This window comes from Cebidichthys violaceus, unplaced genomic scaffold (assembly GCF_023349555.1).
Source record: "Cebidichthys violaceus isolate CVI_PGR_0920_01 unplaced genomic scaffold, fCebVio1.0.p SCAF_25, whole genome shotgun sequence".
Lineage (NCBI taxonomy): Eukaryota > Metazoa > Chordata > Actinopteri > Perciformes > Stichaeidae > Cebidichthys > Cebidichthys violaceus.
The window spans coordinates 4,778,736-4,799,561 of NW_027176428.1; the positions used below are offsets into that span (position 1 = coordinate 4,778,736).

The following is a 20,826-nucleotide window of genomic DNA, read 5'->3' on the forward strand; positions in this document are numbered from 1 at the left end:
AATGATGTCGATACTTCTGCATGATTGAATGATAGATAGATAAATAGAGGAGTGATTCTTGCATATGCTGTTCATGGGAGCATGTTCTGACTGACATCACTAGGGGACTTTAAATGTCTTGCTTGGCCTGCCAGCCTCTTTTTTTGTGCTTTGGGGGGGGGGATTACAGGATGTGTGTGTCTGTGTGTGCGCGCCGAGCAGAATTGCAGGGGGTTTGCTGAATAACTTTTCTTGTTGCTCCGAGTATGGCCTTTAGATATAAAAATGGAGAGAAAAACAAATGCACAAATACACACAGTCACACAACAATTTCTCTGAGCATGTCTCCAACGTGTGTTTGTTTTTTCCCCAGGGCCAGAGAGCAGAGAAAGGCCAAGGGTCCTGAGAGCCCACCACCAGGCCCCACGCAAAGCCCCCTCAGCCTGTGAGCAATCTATAAACCCTCCCCGCCCTCCATCTTCTCCTTTTTCCTTTCTTCCATCCTCCCAAAAAACCCTTCCATTTTCCATTCCCCAACCCCTTCTCCTGCCCTTTCCATTCCTCTCCCCCATCCTTCTTTCTCACCCTATCTCCCCTCTTCTCTCAAGAGGGAAAAAAACTCTTCCCAGACAGACTGAGGACAGGATAGGTGTCCATCATGGCAGCTCAGACAGACAGACTGCTGGGTAGAGCCACGGGACCTGGCTCTACCCACAGCACTGATCCTCCTCCACAGTTTCACTGGGAGGCCATCACATTAACCTCATGGCATTCTTTGCACTCCTCATGGGTATGTTTCTTTGCAAGAGCAAGTCGACGAGTCAGACGAGAGAGCACGAGGAAGTGCCTTGCGACGACATCTTGACTTTCATGGCAGCGTCTGGACGTGCTGGCTCAAGATAAAAGCTACTTTGACATGCAGAAAATATACAAACCCTGTTGCGTTTTGTATCCAAACAGTAATCCATGAAAGAATAAGAAAACATAAACCAAAAAACTCACTTCTGTGTTGCATTTGCATGCAAGGTTTTTTCGCTTATTCCTCCTCTCCATCATCCTGAAAAGTTATAGTGGCAAATCATTCTGCTAATTCAGTATATCACAATATCACTTACCACTCTGACTCACAGGCTTACAAACCTATTAATCAGTCACCCGATCAAAAGGGGAGGAACTGCACTTGAATGTAAGAGGGGCATTGTTAGACAAGGGTTGGGGTCTGAATAACGATGTCTTAATTTGTTACATGGACTTTGTATGGAGTCGTTCTCAGAGGCAGCACTTTGCTCGCCTGACGTGGTGTGTCCGTGTTTGTTCAATTCAATGCATGTGTTTGAGCTATGAGCTCCTGCATGCTTGCCAAACTGCTTTAGTGTTGTTTCTTTTGTATTTCTATGTGTAGTTGTGTCTCACTTACGTCCTCATCAACTTAACCTTGCCCTGTGTAATGTGAACTGTGTAAGGACAAATGACTTATTTTGGGTGCTTTTTTTAAACTTTATTTATTTATTTAAGGGTCTAATTATTTATTTAATTGGCTCAAGAGTGGTTCAGCTTGAGACTGGTTTTCCCCCCTTGTGTGGTAAAATATGACATGTCCCAATGGTTAAATGTCTCTGTTAGTTTGTTCTTTGCGTGAACCTCTAAATCCTAACTGCGGTTTTGAGGAGAGAGTCACATACCATTGCCTTGACTTCTTCTTGACTCTGAGAGGTCTCTATGCTTGCTCTGTACAGGACATGGGTCCTATACCTGCCCCTATACAGGGCATTGGTCCCCATACTAGCCCATATGGGCAATCAAATCCATATTTTGGACTATTGCATATTCCTGTATATAAACTGACGAGGTAAGGGGATACAAGGACCCTGAAACTTTTTCATAAGAGGACTGTATTTAAGATTATAAATTATTTTACTCCCATAATGAGAACTTAAGACAGAGACCTGGGTACACAGGATGGCTGTATTGCTTGTAAATAATGTAGATATTACAAACGGAGTAATGTGCATGAGATTTAAGACAAAGAAACAGCAAAAAGAAGATGTTAGTGGCTATGGACTGTGAGAGGATTTTAACTGCTTCACTTTAAGAGTATCCAGTATAAGTGTTACTGAAAAGAACATTTTGTTAAAGCATGCAACTGAAAAATCTAATGTTAGAATTATAAGTGGGAAAACAAACTTAGCTGAAACAATGATCTTTCAGACAAAACATTTACATTTTGTGCTTTCGTTTCTTGGCTAGCAAAAATTAAACCCTTTTTGCCAGTAGTGCCAATTATTATGAATGCTATTTTGCCTAACAATATGTTACGTTGGGGAAGCCAACACCCAAAAGATATCAGTAAGATCCACAGAGGCAACACACAGACAATAAACCATGGAACAGATCTAGTACTAGCTCAACCATAGATAAGCTCTGGGGTTTGTCTAAGGCAGGCGTAAGTGTAGATGACCATGATGCAAGTATGAAAATGATACTAATGGTGATGATGATGGTCATTTTAATATGAATGCAATGAATGATGATCCAAAACGGGAAGAGGGCACTACATTATTTACAATGTGGTTGTGCTTCAGCAACATACTAGCTTTTATTAAGACCATTAATCACACCTACAGAGGATCCAGCCTGGCCTCCAGTCAAAGCTTTCCATCTTCAAACAGAATGTTTCCTCCCCCCTGCTTTTAACATATCATTTGGTTAATTTTTCTTTTCTCCTCATTGTCACTGCCATTATGATACAACATGTACTTTAGACTTCTGGAAAGCTCTGTTTAGAAAGTGCCTGCTCAATAACAGAAAAGTGCAAGCTAATATCAGGAAATATCTATTGTATGTCATCCAAAAGGTTGCCAGTTACCTGTTTATTTTCCTAAATTGTGTGTTAAAAGTGAACTTGACAGTGTTAAACTTGATCTGAGTCTAAGTTAGAAGCTCTAATTTGTCAGTGGTATGAATGAATGCTCATGGCCTGATGGATGCTGTGTGTTGCTTTATGAGACAAACCAGTAATTACAGTATCACTTTATGCCCCACTTGTGTGTCAGTTTTGCAGTATTAGAACAAGAAGCCCATAGAAATGAGCCTCTGTGTATGAAAGGCACTGTCACGAGTCTATTCAACGTCCCAGTGTCGCTGTTGGGAGGAAGATGTGTTTTCTTGCAAGGACTCACTTTGTTTGTCTTTCTTTAAAGAAATAATCTTGCAGCATATAAACGAAAGCATAACCCGACAGTTTTCCAGAGGACAAAATAGCTGTCACTTCCTTTCTTTTTCTCTCTCACACTGATGTGCGCACACACACACACAAACACATACATACAGTACACAAATGTACACGCTCAGAAACAGCCACACTCTTTCTCTCTGTGCTTATGTCTTTGGGAACAATTAAATCTCTCCCTTAGATTTTACTCAGGGTTGAAGAACAGGGAGATGGTATGTGGAGTATGATGATTGCTGACACAGAGTTGTACTGCTACTGGTGACCGTGTACATTTGTGTGTGCATATGTATATGTATGTATTTGTGTATGTTAGGGATACTCCAGTTGTTCATTCACTAACCTAGTACCTACAAATTTTCAAATCATGTTCTTGATTGACACAATCCTTCTGATAGTCTCATTTTGTGAGGCAGCAACTGTGATGCTTCATCAAGCTGCCTTTGCATCACTTTTTCTACAAGAAAAATCTCCAAATCCGGTATTTTATAGGATTTTGTTTAATGACTATGAACTAAATTGAAAGCAAGTAATAAGTGTTATTTCTATTCAAATACTTGCTCTTGTCTTAAACGCACAAGATTCTTGATACAAATAGTTCTTAAATAAAAATAGGTAACGGCCACATATCACCTCAATTTTCTTAATTAAATAAGAAAAAATATAAGAGATAATATATTGAAAGATTTACAATTGGACGATCTCTATTGTGCGTGTTTCACATGTTTTCTGAATTTTCATACTGAGAGACAGCCATGGTTAGGACAGCGCTGTAAGGAGCATTCATGTTACGCTATCACATGAACCTCTTCTTAAACTGCCCCTCTTCTCACATCAGCACACTCAAGTCACAAAGAACACTGCTTTGGCCTCCTATATATACAGTATATATTTATATTTATATATATATATATATATATATATATATATATATACATACATACAGTCAAATATACACTGACATCCAAATGCCTGCGCTTATCAGTACGCACACAGAGAATACACCCACATGAAACTAGACACACAGATTGCAGATAATCCATCAATCCATTCATGTTTTTGGAGAGGATGGTGACTGTAAAAAGAGTATATAGAGTAGAAAAAGTTTTTAAAAAATATAACATTAAGAAATAATGCCATATTAGACAGCTGGTAGACATGCGCAGAGATGGCCTCTGTTCTAATAAATCCGCCTAGAAATGAATGGTATAACCTTTCAGGCCTTGTTTTGAGAGGGTGTGGCCAAACACCACATTGCATGCTAGAATGGTAGACCCTTATAGATAATCTATGGCTAGACCTCTCCTCGCCTTCTTCTTATTTCACCCTGTCTTACCTCTCTCTCTCTCTCTCTCTCTCTCTCTCTCTCTCTCTCTCTCTCTCTCTCTCTCTCTCTCTCTCATTTCCTGCTGTATTCCCACCTTGCCTGCTGTTGTGTTCTCCATGCCAATCTCAGTCTTTCATTCCTCTTTTATTTTTTTGTAGCCTAGTTTTTACTTTGTTTGTTTTACAAACGTGCATGCACAAGCATCACTAAATTGTTGATGTTTTTAAAAGAATATTTTGTTGCTGAGGCCATGCAAAGTGTTTTGAATATTGCCCTTATATGTGGAAAATGTCTTCTGAATGCTTTACATAATTTCTGCTGTAAAATGAAATCAGAATAAAAAGAAAATTTGCACTTTAACTATTTTTTTCGCCTGGTATTTATTTTGTATGTTTTTTTTAAAGAGGAAGATGTACGTATCTTTTACTGCTTTTCTTATTTCATATTCTAAACACAAATCGGGTTCCATTGTATTTCTACCCCTCCTGCCCTCCTGACTCCTCTCTGATATTTTGAAACATGTCCTTTCATTTCTATATGGTTTAAACTCCTTACTGACTAAAATATGTGCAGGTCGATGGAGACAATCTTTGAGTGTGCTTTGTCTAGTCGTTTTTAGGTTTCAGTTGGTCTTCAGATTTTTCCCAGGATGTGTGAAACATGTTGGTCCTACCGGAAAATTACTGGTATTTTCTACATTACGTCACGACAATGTATTTTTACCGTAAACTTGTTGTTTCCCTTTTTCCTGGATTTGTAAAAATCGGTCCAGAATGTCCCTCGACCTAATCTTTCAACAATCGGTACATCTTATAACAGTTAAGAATAAAATTGTACGACCACTAAGACTGCCATAGTTGTTGATCTTGTAAGAAACGCATCTATGTACATCGCCAGCCAAATCCACGGTAATTACGGTAGTGTACCGGAAATGGCGTACGAATCGCAGCTGATATAAAGACGTGGTTGTTCCGGTGAAAAGTGGATTTGCTGCTTCAGGACAGGCGATTTTTAGAGTGTAATTTATTATGTTTTAATCAACAAATGTACATATTTTTAGCACTAGATGTTTTAAGTTTAGTAATACAATGAGACCTGTGTGTTTTTTTCCTGAAAACTCGACACTGTAACGCCTTTTCCTGCTGCCCAGCTCTCCATCGATTGAAGAAACAATGCAGGCCTAGCTAGCATCTGAAGCTAACAGGATAACGCTGCTCCAGCAGACTGCAGTGGGATTTAAATCTTGGACGAAGCCCAGTTTTTCGACGCTGTAATAACATCCAAACCGGTATGTAACAACGGTTTCTGAAATAAATGTTCATTTGTCCTGCAATTTATGCCATTCAACCTAACTTTATGTTGTTAGTTAAGCCACTAATCCCCTAAAGCCATATTTTCATTAAGTTAAGCGTTAGCTTGTTAGCTTTAGCAAGTTAAGTAATGTTGCCTTGTTGATTCGTGTCATGGGGTTACAGATGTTGATGGCCAGCAAAGCGATGATCAAACGTACCATAAGTGTCCGTGTTGTGGTCCCATTAGAACAGAGTAACTGTATCGATCACAGCTTGACTGCCATTGTGGTACATACCATTTTGTCCTCTGTCTCCAACCATGTACACAGCTCTCTTTTGCAATTTCGGTTGCGTCGAAACCTACGTTTGCTTTACTTGCTCCTTAACAAGAAAGTGTAGCTCAATGGGGAATCGGACACATCACGTACAGGCCCACCTGGTATTTAGATCCCAACTTGTCATTGCATATAAATACTGTCTGTGCAGCCTAACAGTGGCTTACATTATGCAGTTATGGTATGACATGCACGTTCATTTTTTTTTAAAGGTTTGTGTTGCTTGCATGATTTACTTTGAAATATAACATCTGTAGGATAAATGAGGTGTCTTAGAATCAAGAGGTGTATTAGAAATACAGAGAAGCGATATAGAAACAATAGAATCTTGATAGAAAGTGCTAATGGATAACTCTCACACGTGACTCAATGTGTTCCCCTTTATCCTTTTGCTTTTGCATTTATTTAAAGTAAACATGCTCCACTTTAGGACATGTTTTTTTTGTCTCTCCTGCAAATTACACATCCTATATGACATTATTTTGAATTGCAGCATTTTTCTCTGTCACCCTGATGCTCGTGATGTCTCCTTATAATTGTAATATAAATAGTTTCTAATAATAATTTGCGGTCAGGGACCCAGTCCTTCAGATAACATCATTACAGTCTCTTAAAATATAAAGTTTTGATGGAATACAGACTGCATGTTTATGGCCTCAGGTTTGATGGCTTGTGGAGCATTTTTCCATGTTAATGTTTGTGTTTTTGTTGATTTCAAGTTATTGGATTTTACTCTGTTGCCAGTTTATTAGGGACAGCTAACCTATTGTAGTCTAATTCAACAACCTTGCTATTAACCCTTCCTTCACCAAGGTAAATGTTCAGTTTCAAGCTGTATGCAGCTAACTATTTTATTTATCAATTAAAGTGTTGATTTAATTGATAAATAAATGGTTTAGTTTTTAAATGTTAAGAAATACTGCCCTTCACAATTCCTCCGAGCCTTTTGGACCTCTTGAAATGACTTGTTTTGTCCCCAAAGATGTTTTCATTGCTATGAAATATAACAAGGACAAGTAGTAAAACCTCACATCTGAGCTGAAACCAGAGAATGTTTTGCTTGAAATATGACTGAAAAAATCAATAGACTTCCGGTGCAGTCTATTCATTGTTTTATCTTTAGTCCTGTTTCATTCAGTTTTTGTTGAAACTGTGTTGCAGTGGTGTTCAACTTGACAGTAATTTTGGAGTCTGCAGTCTGAGGGTGCTGTTAATGTGTATGGCATGATATTGGGAGCTGTTTGTAACATTTAGTCACTGATATTTGGGCTGGACTGTTATATTAGACTGCGTTCATTTTAGCTAAGTATACCAAATACATGCTGCATGTTATGTAACGCTGCAGTATAGCAACACAAATGGTAACGTTGTAATTGCTGTGTTTTAGGAAGTTATTACGGTGATTTAAGTTCCTGGTTTTGCATCCGTATCTAATCCTCATCAATTTCTTTTCAGCTATGAGCTCTCAGCTGCAGGTCTTCTCTCCTCCCTCCATCTCCTCCAGTGCCTTTTGCCGCGTTAAGAAGGTGAAGGTGGAGAGCAATGTTTGGGACGTGTCCACCACCGAAGCGTACAGCTCCATAGCGGGCCAGTCGGCATACACCTTTACACCAGCCATGGCTGTGGCACCTTTTGCCCCATCCCTGGTCTTCCCCCCAGCAGCACCCGGCTCCAGAGGTCAAGTGGTGGTGCGGGCAGCCGACAGCACCGGCAGTCTTCCCCGTGGATCCAGCAGACGTGTGGCGGAGCAGGCAACGTCTTCCACCTACACTCATACCGAGACGTCCTCTGAAACGAGGGGCCACAGGCACGGGCAGAAGAGGAAGATTGAGGAAACCAATGAAGGCAGTGGGAGTGGATGTGGCAGCGTCCAAATATTGGAGGAGCTCTCGGCCCCTGCAGCAACTTACTCCACCCGTACTGGTGGTGGTGGAGGAGGTACGGGCCAGTCGATACCCCACTCGGCTCCAACCACCAAGAGCAGCAGCTCCAATGGTGAAGGGGATTATCAGCTGGTGCAGCACGAGATCCTCTGCTCCGTGTCCTGCAGCTATGAAGTGCTGGAGTTTCTAGGAAGAGGCACGTTTGGACAAGTGGCGAAGTGCTGGAAGAGGGGCACCAATGAGATCGTGGCTATCAAGATCCTGAAAAACCATCCTTCGTATGCTCGTCAGGGCCAGATTGAGGTAATCAAACATAATTTTGTTGATAACATATTTGTGTATCCTGCTTTGATAAAACAACTACATGGACAGTGGTTTAAGGTTGCAGATATCTATTATTTATCCAACTTTTCTATTGATTACTTGACTAATTGGATAACAAAAATATTTTTCTTTACTAAGGAGAAATATATAAAAAAGAGAAAACAAGACAGAACAACTAATTGGCTCCCTTTTTAGAAAAATCAACACTTTCAACAATATTATCTGTCAAAACTAAACCCGTTTGGTGCATTTAAGTGCCTTATTATTATTATTATTATTATTATTATTATTATGTTATACTTTTACCTTGTTATTGTCATCTATAGTGGTTATTTACATAATATCGCACAATTAAAATGTTTAGGAAATAAATGTGTGTTTCTAATTAAATATTTAATTTGATTTTGGAAAAAATCTTGACTTTTCAAGTTTTATTGATGTATTATAAGCTGCTTAGAGCAACTGCTCCCTCTACAATGTGTATTTTATATTGCTGTGAAAACAGCTCCTTCAAACAACTTTTTATATTCAAGTTTCTCACCAAAAAACTACGTTTTACAAGATTAGATTTGAAAACATAATTAATAGAGTTTGAATGTATCATAATGTAACTCAATATGTAACAACCCCTGTGTCAGAAGGTACTTTTGTTTTGGAAATGGTCAGTTATACTATAAAACTGTGATCATATTAGTGTGCCGGGGTAAAAGTAGATTGAAGTTCTTGCCGGTGTTGTAATGTATTAAATACAATTTCCCCATTGAAATGCGTTTCCCCCTACTTTAAACCTAAAGAAAGCGAATTACTTATTTAAATGGCATTAGCGGATGTGTTTTCTTGTTGGGAATGCGATCTTGACGGGTGGTTGTTTGTGTGTTTAGGCATTTAACTGCTGTCCCCACTTCCTGGTGTACTGCGTACCGGCACTGAATCTTTTAGTGCTACCGAGTACCGGGTTCAACCAGCTTACTTTCACCCCTGTTTGTGTGTTTCCATGAGTTCCACTTTACCTGCAGATGCTACAAGGTTTTGTGTTTCTCTTTACAGGTGGGCATCCTGAACCGGCTGAGTGCAGAGAATGCGGACGAGTACAACTTTGTGCGTTCGTATGAATGCTTCCAGCACAAGGGTCACACCTGCCTGGTGTTTGAGATGCTGGAGCAGAACCTGTATGACTTTCTCAAGCACAGCAAGTTCAGCCCGCTTCCCTTAAGGCACATCAGACCCATCCTACAGCAGGTAAGCAAATGTGTTGGCAGACATTCCTAAAACCGATCATATTGTTACTTTATTGTTGTGATAAAGTAGTAGTATTTCTGATGGATATTTGCGTGTTTCGTGTCTTTAGGTGGCTACAGCACTGATGAAACTGAAGAGCCTTGGTCTGATTCATGCAGACCTAAAGCCAGAGAACATCATGCTGGTTGACCCCCTTAGACAGCCCTACAGGGTAAAGGTCATTGACTTTGGCTCGGCAAGCCATGTGTCCAAAGCAGTCTGCTCAACCTACTTACAGTCTCGCTACTACAGGTAACATTTGGTTCATTTAAACACGTCTTTTTTTGCAACCCTTTTAGGATAAGTGGTAACAAATAAGTCACTGTGACAAAACTTTGTAGTTTAGTTCAGTTTTCTTTGTACTCAACCTTTAACCCTCTTTTTGCTGTCTAGGGCTCCAGAGATCATTTTGGGTTTGCCGTTCTGTGAGGCCATTGACATGTGGTCTTTAGGCTGTGTGATTGCTGAGCTATTCCTGGGTTGGCCTCTCTACCCTGGAGCCTCTGAGTACGACCAGGTCAGTACTGACGTCAGTGTTTCCCAGGACTGAAAAAAAAATGCTCAAATGCCTGGAAAAAAAACTAACTGATGAGATGGAACTGAAGCCATAACTTATTAGTTGGTAATGAAAGGTCTGTAGGTGCTCTGTGTTGAGAGCTGCTAGTTTTGTCAAAAGCCAAGAGATACCAAAGTGCTGCAGGTGAATAAGTGTAACTACAAACTGTAGTTATACTTGTTCATGCCGTCAGATTTGAGTCCTATCCACTGACTATTTTGTCTCACTCTGATTCTTAGCTGTGAATGCTTTTTTTGTTGTTTCCAGATCCGTTACATCTCCCAGACTCAAGGCCTGCCTGCAGAGTATTTGCTGAGCGCCGGAACTAAAACCAGTCGCTTCTTCAATCGAGGACCTGACTCCAGCTACCCTCTTTGGAGGCTTAAGGTTAATAGAACCTCATATTAATCCCACAGAGTATCTGATCATTACTTAGGCTTTAAAGGATTATTAGGGGTGTCAGAAAATGACTGAATATGTTTAGATATATTCAGTCTTGTCTTGTCATACCTATGATGTTTAATGTTTACAAGAATTAGTTTTTAACACATACTGAAACAGAAATGGTTTATTCTTTCCAGACCCCAGCAGAGCATGAGATGGAGATGGGCATCAAGTCCAAGGAGGCGAGGAAGTATATCTTCAACTGTCTGGATGACATGATGCAGGTAGAGGGCTTTCACAAATATCCTCCAATTACATCGTTTTTACTCTGTGCACAAATACACACACAAACCCAAGAAACCACCTTACCTCATATTGTTTATTACCCATCTATTTCATTATGTGTTCCAGGTCAACCTGTCTTCTCATTTGGAGGGGACGGACATGCTGGCGGAGAAAGCTGATAGACGAGAGTTTATAGACCTCTTGAAGCGAATGCTCCGTCTGGATGCCGACAAAAGAATCACGCCTACAAAAACTCTGGGTCACCCCTTCGTCACAATGAGCCACCTCATGGATTATCCCCACAGCTCACAGTAAGTGAAGGTGTTTTATTAGGCGCTGCTAATATGTTTATGTATATGTTTGTTGGGGGGGGGGGGGGGTCTTTACTTAAATGTAGTCGCTGAAACACTATTACTCCATTCTCTCCAGTGTGAAGTCCTGCTTCCAGAACATGGAGATCTGTAAGCGCCGGAGCTCCTACGATAGCAGCAAATCCCTGTACTCCACCAGTGCAGTGCCCAGCGCTGCAGCGGGCAACCTCACCGTTACCTTCAGTAGCCAACTCAACCAGCATAACCAGGTATGACCCATTGATTCACTAATTCTCAGAAATGGTTGGGGACGTGCAGCTCCTGTAGTATTAATCAGTGGTGTTCTAAAATGTCTCCAACAGGTGCCTTCTGCGGGGGGAGCGGTGCCTTTGCTGAACTACCAGCCAGCTCTGTACCAGCAGGCGACTATCAACATTCCCGGGCTTGCTCAACAGAGCGTCCCGATTCCAACGCGTCCTGCTGGGCTGTGTAGCCAGACAGAACCCTTCCAGCAGACTCTCATCGTCTGCCCACCCTCCACTATTCAAGGTAAAGGATAAGGTTGCAGTCAAACTGGGAAAAAAAAGACCAAAACAACACATGGGTTTGCGGCAGTGTTTTCATCAGTATTTTGGTGTTACTCATTGATATGTTGAATTGTTTTCCAGGGCTACAGCCATCCAGTAAGAGTTCCAGTTTCCCCGTGAGGATGGAGAACTCTGTACCCATAGTACCTCAGAACCCGTCTGCTCAGTCGTTGCAGATCCAGCCTAGTATGCTCACACAGGTAAGAGCTCTTAAGGTGTGTTGGGTGTTTCGTCAGATGTGTGTGTGTGTGTGTGTGTGTGTGTGTGAGAAAGAGAGAAGTATTGACTTCAATTTCAGCAGTTTCCCACAGATTTCCTTTGTCATTTAGAAACCTAAAATATCTGGCAACATCCATGAATCACGTCATGTTATTAGTGCAAAGCTGAGAGCAAAGGTGCCTAGCTTTCCTCATTCAAGGATACGAGTGCATCAAAAAAGTTTCTGTGTTGGAGTTCCTCTTTCATTCCCATCTCTCTTCTGCTGCCAGCAGAGTGAGCCAAAGTTTAGTGGGACCCAGTTTGAGAGTTTTCTTCAATGTAAAAGTTTGCTTTCAGTGTAGATGTTTGTTTAAATGCTTTTTTTATACCCCTGACTTTTGAATTTACAAAAGATTTGACTTTAGTAACATAGTCCATGCTGTTTTTTGTTGTATGTTTCTGCTGTTTGTTTCGCCCTGTATTTGCATCCAGGGAGGATTGGGCTGCCATTCAGAGTCAGGCCTCTGTTATTCCCAGTCTGCTGTCTGGGATCTGCCAGATGTTTAATGTGGGAGACTCATTTGGCTCAAAAAGCTTCTTAATTGCCATTTCCAAAAAAAAAAAAAAAAAAAAAAAAGAAGGAATAATCGCTGCACACTGCAGAGGTCAGGTGTCCAGATGGTGGCCAGTGTTACTGGATAGAGGTGGTACTCAGAGCCTTTAATGGACATTACTCTTCACCGTGCCCTAACCCTGCCCTCCCCTATCCTCCCTCCCTCCAGGGTTCCTGCACACCCCTGATGGTGGCCACCCTGCACCCACCCACAGCAGGCATAGCCCCCCAGTACTCTCTGCCCCTCGGGCTGGGCACCGGGGTGGGTCGGCCCACCCTCCTGGAGCACACAGCCACAGTGCTGGTAAAGCAACTAGGACATCCCTGAAGAAATTCATTCACATGCACACTGCTACTACCACTAACAATGCCATCTCTTTCCCGCCCCACTCCGCCTTTGTTTTTCTTTTTTTCTTCATTTGTTTGCAGTGTTTCCTCCCCCCTCTGTGCCACAGGGCTAGTCTTTAATGTATGCATCATATTCCCTCATTTGCCTTTTTCACAAGCAGGCTTATTTTTTGTAGGACAATCAGTTTTTCTGGAATCTGAATTTTTTTTCATTCCCCTTTGTGACATTAAAGTAGAATTTACAAAATATACAAAACTTTTTTCCACCCCAAAGGACACCTCCCTCTTCCACCTCATTCACACACTGTTTCACTCCCCCCCCCCCCCCCCACAGTCTTTTCCCGTAGGTGTGCTGAGGGCATGGAGCGCATGCGTTGCTGAGTTAGTCTGCGCTTTGCTTGCAGCTTCTCTTGCCCCATCCTTCCTTGTTTTCAGCAAAGGAGGTTGCAGCTACAAAGTCCCAATAAAATCCCCACTGAGCAGCCCGACTCTCTGACACACATCTTTTGTTTCAGCCCCAGAACATTTCCCAAGACAGCTTATCAACAGACCGTTTGGCTTCAGTGAACTAAACTAATCTTTTTCTTCAGTATTCTTCTTTAACAGGCACCGCGGTCCTGTGTATACTTGTCTTTGTACCCGATCTGACTGTTTACAGTGCTTCATTGTTTGTGCTTTGCATGGTTATCATCTTGTGCATTTGTTGCAGAGCAATGCTATAATAAGAGAATGGCTTGGGAAAGGTTGCTCGCTTAGCTATCTCTTTTGCTTTTGCCTGTTGAAGAGTTCGGCCAGTCGGTTTGCCTCTTTGTCTTTCGGTGTTTGGATTTATTTCTCGGCATGGTTCAGTTTGTCTGGCCCATTCCAGCATCATATCAATTGTGTAGACTTTATATCTAGTCCTTGATATTACATGTACTAAAGTGTGGATGTCTGTTGTTTTTCTCAGCAGGCCTGGCCCACTGGCACTCAACAGATCCTCATCCCATCCTCGTGGCAGCAGGTCCCTGGTGTGGCCATCCACAGCTCTGCCCACCAGTCCAATGTACCCGAATCCCCTCTTGAAACGCTTCACTCAAACGCTTCCACGCAGCAGGGACACAGCTGGAGGTGAGTCAACCAACGATTCTTTTTTACAAACGTGAACTAGCATCTTATATTTTTACAATTATTTGAAAGAGGTTTTTTTTTATGTCAGACATGGAATGAAAACATTTATTTGAATTTAAAAAAATATTTTTTGCTAAGTATCTTTGTCAAGGATACTTCTTTTTACACACTTAGTACTTATGGTTATGACTTCTTTGCCATTTTATAGTAAAAATTATCATCCAACCAGTTTGGCCATTATATTGACTTATTAACAGAGCACAGTCAGGGATGTAATGCTACGTGACTTAAACAAAACATGGTAAATATACTGTGGTTTTGGGATCATTCCAACACAATGTCAGAAAAGTAAGCTTTCTTTGTGTTTTTATTGTTTCATGTTGTGATTTTGCCAGTGGTCTCCACCTCTGACTTGCTTGATCTTTGGCCCTAATAGGAGCACAACCCAAGCCAGGACCCAGCCGGAGAGGAAGAAGGTGAAAGCCAGACGCGGAGAGAACAGAAACAGGTATGTCGTGTCTTGCAGGGTTTAAGCTGTCGCACCAAATGACAGATGCTTAAGAAGAACTGATATCAAACCGAAAAACCTATTGTTTATCACTTAGAGCCATTTCTGTGATTTTTTTTTTTTTCTTTTTTTCTTTTTTTTTTTTTTTTTTTTTTTTTACAAAATGCTAGCAGTTATTACGTAGTAGATGTTAATCACTTTGTAACATATATCTAATTGCAAATAAACATTCATAGAATGAAAAGTAAACTGTTAAAACAACTCAGTATTTTTGATAGTAGGGTTATATTTTTTCTTTCTCTTTTTCACCCTGTTTTATTTTGTGTTATTTGTCTAGCACGGCTGAAATCGCGTTTTGCTTTCAGCGGGATAACTCAACATTTCCTCTTGTTTCTCTGCCTAGGGGTATATCCACTGCATCGCTACTCGGCAGCAGTGGTGTGACCCCACCCAGCGCCACATGGTCACAGCCAATCGTCATCTCCGACACACCCAGCCCGGCGGTCAGCATCATCACTATTCACAGTGACACAGACACAGAGGATGAGCGCAAATTCCATCCCGCCAGGTGAGGAAAAGATACTCCTCTAAACTATTTCATATTTTTTCTGAGCCTCTTTGATGCAGATCTACCTCTTCTCTTGTGAAATAACACAACACATGTTTCTCTGTTTACATAGCATTGGTCTCAGCCAGCGTGCTAATGTCATCAGCTGTGTGACGGTGCACGACTCGGACTCCTCTACAGCCAGTCCCCTGACTCCTCTGCCCCGCACACTGAACCCAGCTAGCACCATGTCGTCGCGCCAGGCCAAGTCTCTGGCAGTGGTGGCCCCTTCAGTCAAAACCCAGGGGTCTGAGAGAGGAGCCGCTTCTCGTGGACGCCTGGAGACTGGTAAAAGTCGTGTGTGTGTGTGTGTGTGTGTGTGTGTGTGTGTGTGTGTGTGTGTGTGTGTGTGTGTGTGTGTGTGTGTGTGTGTGTGTGTGTGTGTGTGTGTGTGTGTGTGTGTGTGTGTGTGTGTGTGTGTGTGTGATTTAATAATAGTTATTACGTTTTAATTCACAGTGACCTACATGAAGCCCAAGAGATCATCCAACCGACAGCCCTGCAGCTCCGGGGAGAACATGGAGCGTCACGGACTAGTGCCAAGCCAGTCACACCCCTTAAACCTCAGCCAGGTGAGGCTTCTTTTATGTCGGCGGTTTCATAAGCTTAGATGTCACCGCTATAGCTTTCGTTTTAATTACATCAAAATGACAAAGCATTTACTTGTGAGTCACAGGACGTCGGCAATCTTGTAAGCACTTGGTGGGAAAGGGTGTAAACTCTTCAGTGTCTTAATCACAGTGTCTAACACTGCTTAAAAGGTGAAACTTATCAGCTGTAAAGTTTAAGCAGTCTTCACGTTAAAGTGAGCAACATGAGATAGCATCTGGAGCTCCAACAAGGTTAAACAGCTGTATCCAAACTGCAGGTTCATTGGTCAAAAACAGCCTTTTTTTACAGCATGTCAAGGAAATCAGGCTGGAAGGTTTATGTCAACGTACAGAGGAACAGCAGTCATAAGTTGCAAAAGACATATTTCAAATAATGATGCCGTAGGATACTAAACCATGACTTTTTATTTCATAATTTTCTTCAAATCTTTATTTTAAAAGTGTCAATGTTGAAAAACAAACTTGTGGAATCTTGTTTATAACTGATGCGTACGCACAAAACTGGGCCTGAAAGAGGTGTACGTCGCTTCCCATGTAAAAGTTAACTTTTATATAAACTTGACGAGAGAATGTGTGGAGACTCTGACCCACGCGTACAAACATTTTGGAGACACGGGGAAACTGGTGACACAGGTGGTGAATTGAAGCCAGACTGTAGAAATGTAATGTGAGAGGCATCATTGCAGGTATAATGATGTGTCTCACACATTTAATATCACTTCATATCAAATGTTACTTTGCACTTATAGATCCTCTTTATCATAAGCAGTTAAACCAGCAGTGTTCGTTGCACTTGAGCCATAAATATGAACACATTTCAATTATAAAAGACAAGGAACACATCTTGTCATTAGTAGTTTTAATGATGCATTATAAGCTGCTTAGAGGTAGTGTAAACGGGTCATAATTCATCTCTAATATCTATTTTATATTGTTGTGAAAACATCTCCTTCAAACACCTGGATTTATTCAAGTTTCTCACCAAAACTACATTTTATGAGATGACGTGAACACATCATGATAACGTCATAACTTGCCTTCACTGAACAGAGCCTGAACCAAGGTTATTATCGTTAACGAAAAAACGAAAACTAGGTGTGAATTTTTTTTTTTGTTAACTGAAATAAAAATAAAAACGAGGCTTTATAAAAACAACAATAACTAACTGAAAATGTATTGTGTCTTTACAAAACTTTGACCGCAAAAATGTAAGATTATATATCCAAGCTTAAAATGTCTAAAAAAACAGGGAAATATGACCAAATCAACAGCAATTCAACGTCGGACAGGTAAGGTAACCTTTTATGTGTTTGTTGTTCTCTTTATACATCCGTGGTTGTTACGCAGATTTTCGCGGAATCTCACGATGTTCGTGGGTGGTGCCCGCGAGTGCTCCGCTTCTGAAACGCTCCCGGTGGAATCAAATATGGTGTGTGTGTGTGTGTGTGTGTGTGTGTGTGTGTGTGTGTGTGTGTGTGTGTGTGTGTGTGTGTGTGTGTGTGTGTGTGTGTGTGTGTGTGTGTGTGTGTGTGTGTGTGTGTGTGTGTGTGTGTGTGTGTGTGTGTGTGTGTGTGTGAAGAATACTGATATGAAAAACAACCAGTAGTCAATGTACAAGCTGCCAATTGAATGGTGATTTAAGCTTCTCTATTGAGTTCATATATTTGTAAATCTCTGATTTATGTAGTGTCTGTGCCTCACCAGCCACGAACCTCACCGCACATCACTGTACTCCACTGCTTTCTGTATCCTCTGTGTGGCGCTACAGAACACGCCCAAAAACGATCGTCAGTAAAACTTTATTTCAACGTTAACTGTGTTATTAATCTGCGGTTCCCATGTGTGCCGAACCGCGAGGGTTGATCCTTACAACATTACACCATTAATGCAGAGTATTGTTTCTTTTTAGGTTCAGCCGGTTGTTTCTTCATCTCAGGAGCGTTCCCACAGTGACTCGTCAATGCGTCGCCAGTCGACGTTCCCTCCGGTCGTGTCGTCCCACTTCAACTTCCCCGAGGTGGCGGCCCTGGCTTCGGCCTCGGCCCCCGGCCCCGGCCTGTACGCCTACCCGGCCTCCACGGCCCTCTCCTCGGCTTCTCAGGCCATGGAGCAGCTGCTAAGCCGTGGTCACGCCAGCCACGGACACTCTCCTTCAGCCTATGCAGCAACGTACGCCTCAGCATCCTCTTCCAGGAGAGACTCGGCCAGTCGTAAGGACTCTGTCAGCAGTCTGCTGCACGGCCTGCCGGCGGCCTACCAGCACCAGTTTGCCACTGGTTCTCCCTACGTTAGTGTGACTCCCCGGGCCGAAGCTTACAGTGCCTACCAGCTAAGCCCCAGGCGCCTCACACAGTATCCATTCCTATAGGGACACGCACACACACACACACACACACACACTTTGAACACAACAAAAAAAGAATTCTACTTCCCCACAATTTATCACAAAGGGACATTTAAACTGTGTTTCTAGTAGAATAACTGTTGCTCACCTATTTGTTTGCTGCTTTTGACTCAAAAGCGGCACTTCACCTGCAACTCATTCACATGCTCTTTTGGGTCGTTTGTGTTTTAAAAATGTTTTCTGGGTATTATTTGATGTCGTCATATTGGTTTATTTTCCCCGTAACAATATTGTTTATAGCCCTTATTGTATAACCATCTTATCTAGATGTATGATTATGGCATTGTGGTCGATGTATTTTACTCCTGTTGTGTGTGGAGAGAGATTCTCCTCCTGTCACAAGCTGCGACGACACTTTAGGCGAACTTCTAGACGCCTAACTCAAAGCTAGTGAAGGGCTAGCTGAAAGAGAGTTACAAGTCCTTTAGTTTCTTATGACCCTCATTGTAACGTTTTCACACTAACCCAGTGTGACCCTGTGTTTTTAGCTAACATATAATAGTGACTACCATACCTATGTCTGATTAATCACAAATATGTCTTTTACTATGTTTTTAAATTATGTTTTGTCGGTGTGAGAAAGGAAGAGGAAGGTCCATGAAGATGTCGAGTAAGAGAAAGGATGTGGTGAAAACTGTGATGGATACATGTTAATTTAAGTGCACATGTGATCGTCTGTTAATATAGTGACAGTGTTTAGGCAGGATCAATCATGTCCTTATGCAATAGAAACTTTAAAAAGAAAAAAAAAAATGCATCAACTTGAGTGCTGAATGTATTTATGAAGTACAGCAGAGTGAGATCACCATCCTGAGGAATGATGTGATAGCTTTTATTTTCATTTTTCTTTTTTTTTAAGATATTAATCTTCTTCCCTACTTATCTGCCCCTGAAATATAAAAAAAATAATTTGACATGTACTGAAAAATATGCTATATGTTTGAATTCTGATTGTGTAGGACCTGCTCGTTTATAGACATGATTTATGGTCAATTTGAACCGTTTTTATATGACACATTGGAAAAGCTCGCTAGGAAGTTATAACAAAAATAGACCTTCTGCTCAGTTAATTCGTACCTGATGAGAAACCACTTTAACACTTGTGTTTCTTACAATAAGTCAGTCAAAGGTGGTGCTGTCTACTAAATATACATGGTGTATTCCCCCCCTAGAAAATGTGCAAAAGTGCCACTTTGGCTTCAGTCTTGTCTGAATATAAAATGTTGAAATCCATTGTTTTTCACACATGGATTACTAGTGTGGATATAACCCTCATCCTGTTGGTCTGTCTGAATACAGCTGATCAGTGGCTGTCTGTTAGTCTAAGGAGGTGGATCTCGGGATGGTTTCTGTGGGTTATGAAAGCTTTTTAGTAAACACTTCCCTGTTGTGTTTGCATCAGTTTTGTGTTGTAATGCCTGAATATTTAACTGTATTTCACCTTAACATAGTATAGTTAAGAGGCTATTTAGTAGAACTAATTCAGGGAAAAAAGGTTTCAGCTTAAAATAATCCACTGTTACTGTTTTCAATAAAAATAACCACATATTCACAACATTTTGTTTCATGATTCTTCGCCCCGGTTTACAACATCTATGAATTAATGAGTTTCCCTCGTCACGAGAAAAGCTCCATGTCAGTAGTGATGTGTGATCTTTGAGTTCTGTAACTGTTTGTTCAGTGGCTGGTGGGAGCACAGACAAATAAAGTTAAGCTCAGGGGCTATTCAGGCCTGTGTGTGTGTGTGTGTGTGTGTGTGTGTGTGTGTGTGTGTGTGTGTGTGTGTGTGTGTGTGTGTGTGTGTGTGTGTGTGTGTGTGTGTGTGTGTGTGTGTGTGTGTGTGTGTGTGTGTGTGTGTGTGTGTGTGTGTGTGTATATACAGTTGTGGTCAAAAGTTTACATACACTTGTAAAGAACATAATGTCATGGCTCTCTTGAGTTTCCAGTTATTTCTACAACTCTGATTTTTCTCTGATAGAGTGATTGGAACAGATACTTCTTTGTCACAAAAAACATTCATGAAGTTTGGTTCTTTCATGACTTTATTATGGGTTAACAGAAAAAGTGACAAAATCTGCTGGGTCAAAAATATACATACAGCAACATGAATTAGCAATTTTGGTGACTTAGAAAGTTGTGTCAATGAAATGAGCTTCATAGCATGGCCTCTTAACTTCTTGTGAGTGATTATGAGTGACTACAGGTGGTGACTTCTCTGAGGCCATTTAAATAGGGCTCATTGGATACAAAAGCCCACAAACGCTACAATGGGAAAGTCAAAGGAGCTCAGCATGGATCTGAAAAAGCGAATCATTGACTTGAACAAGTCAGGAAAGTCACTTGGAGCCATTTCAAAGCAGCTGCAGGTCCCAAGAGCAACAGTGCAAACAATTGTTTGTAAGTATAAAGTGCATGGCACTGTTTTGTCACTGCCACGATCAGGAAGAAAACACAAGCTATCACCTGCCGCTGAGAGAAAATTGGTCAGGAGGGTGAAGAGTCAACCGAGAACCACCAAAAAGCAGATCTGCCAAGAATTAGAAGCTGCTGGAACACAGGTGTCAGTGTCCACAGTCAAGCGTGTTTTGCATCTCCATGGACTGAGAGGCTGCCGTGCAAGAAGGAAGCCCTTGCTCCAAAAGCGGCACCTTAAGGCT

The 20,826-nt window shown here is 41.4% G+C and overlaps 2 protein-coding genes across 5 annotated transcripts in view; both read left to right on the top strand.

Moving 5' to 3' along the window:
• Positions 1-4,895, top strand: part of LOC137879387 (calmodulin-binding transcription activator 1-like) — a 52,812-nt gene extending 47,917 nt beyond the window's left edge. Inside the window, exon 23 of the mRNA XM_068720053.1 lies at positions 353-4,895. Coding sequence (XP_068576154.1) covers positions 353-385 — 33 coding nt within the window. The 3' untranslated portion in view covers positions 386-4,895. The remainder of the gene's footprint in view (positions 1-352) is intronic.
• A 615-nt stretch (positions 4,896-5,510) lies between these two features.
• LOC137879417 (homeodomain-interacting protein kinase 1-like) lies at positions 5,511-19,726 on the top strand. Of its 4 annotated transcripts, none has more exons than XM_068720112.1 (18): positions 5,511-5,823; positions 7,618-8,348; positions 9,417-9,608; positions 9,718-9,899; positions 10,041-10,164; positions 10,471-10,590; positions 10,785-10,871; positions 10,999-11,183; positions 11,302-11,452; positions 11,546-11,732; positions 11,852-11,970; positions 12,751-12,885; positions 13,879-14,039; positions 14,476-14,547; positions 14,951-15,115; positions 15,228-15,442; positions 15,614-15,726; positions 17,675-19,726. In XM_068720112.1, exons 2-18 carry the CDS (start codon positions 7,620-7,622, stop codon positions 18,131-18,133), a joined length of 3,396 nt encoding a protein of 1,131 aa, XP_068576213.1. In that variant the 5' UTR covers positions 5,511-5,823; positions 7,618-7,619; the 3' UTR covers positions 18,134-19,726. The 4 variants fall into 4 exon arrangements, with proteins under 4 accessions (XP_068576213.1, XP_068576214.1, XP_068576216.1 ...); XM_068720113.1 differs by having other exon boundaries at positions 13,882-14,039; XM_068720115.1 differs by lacking the exon at positions 12,751-12,885.
• Positions 19,727-20,826: the final 1,100 nt, after the last annotated feature.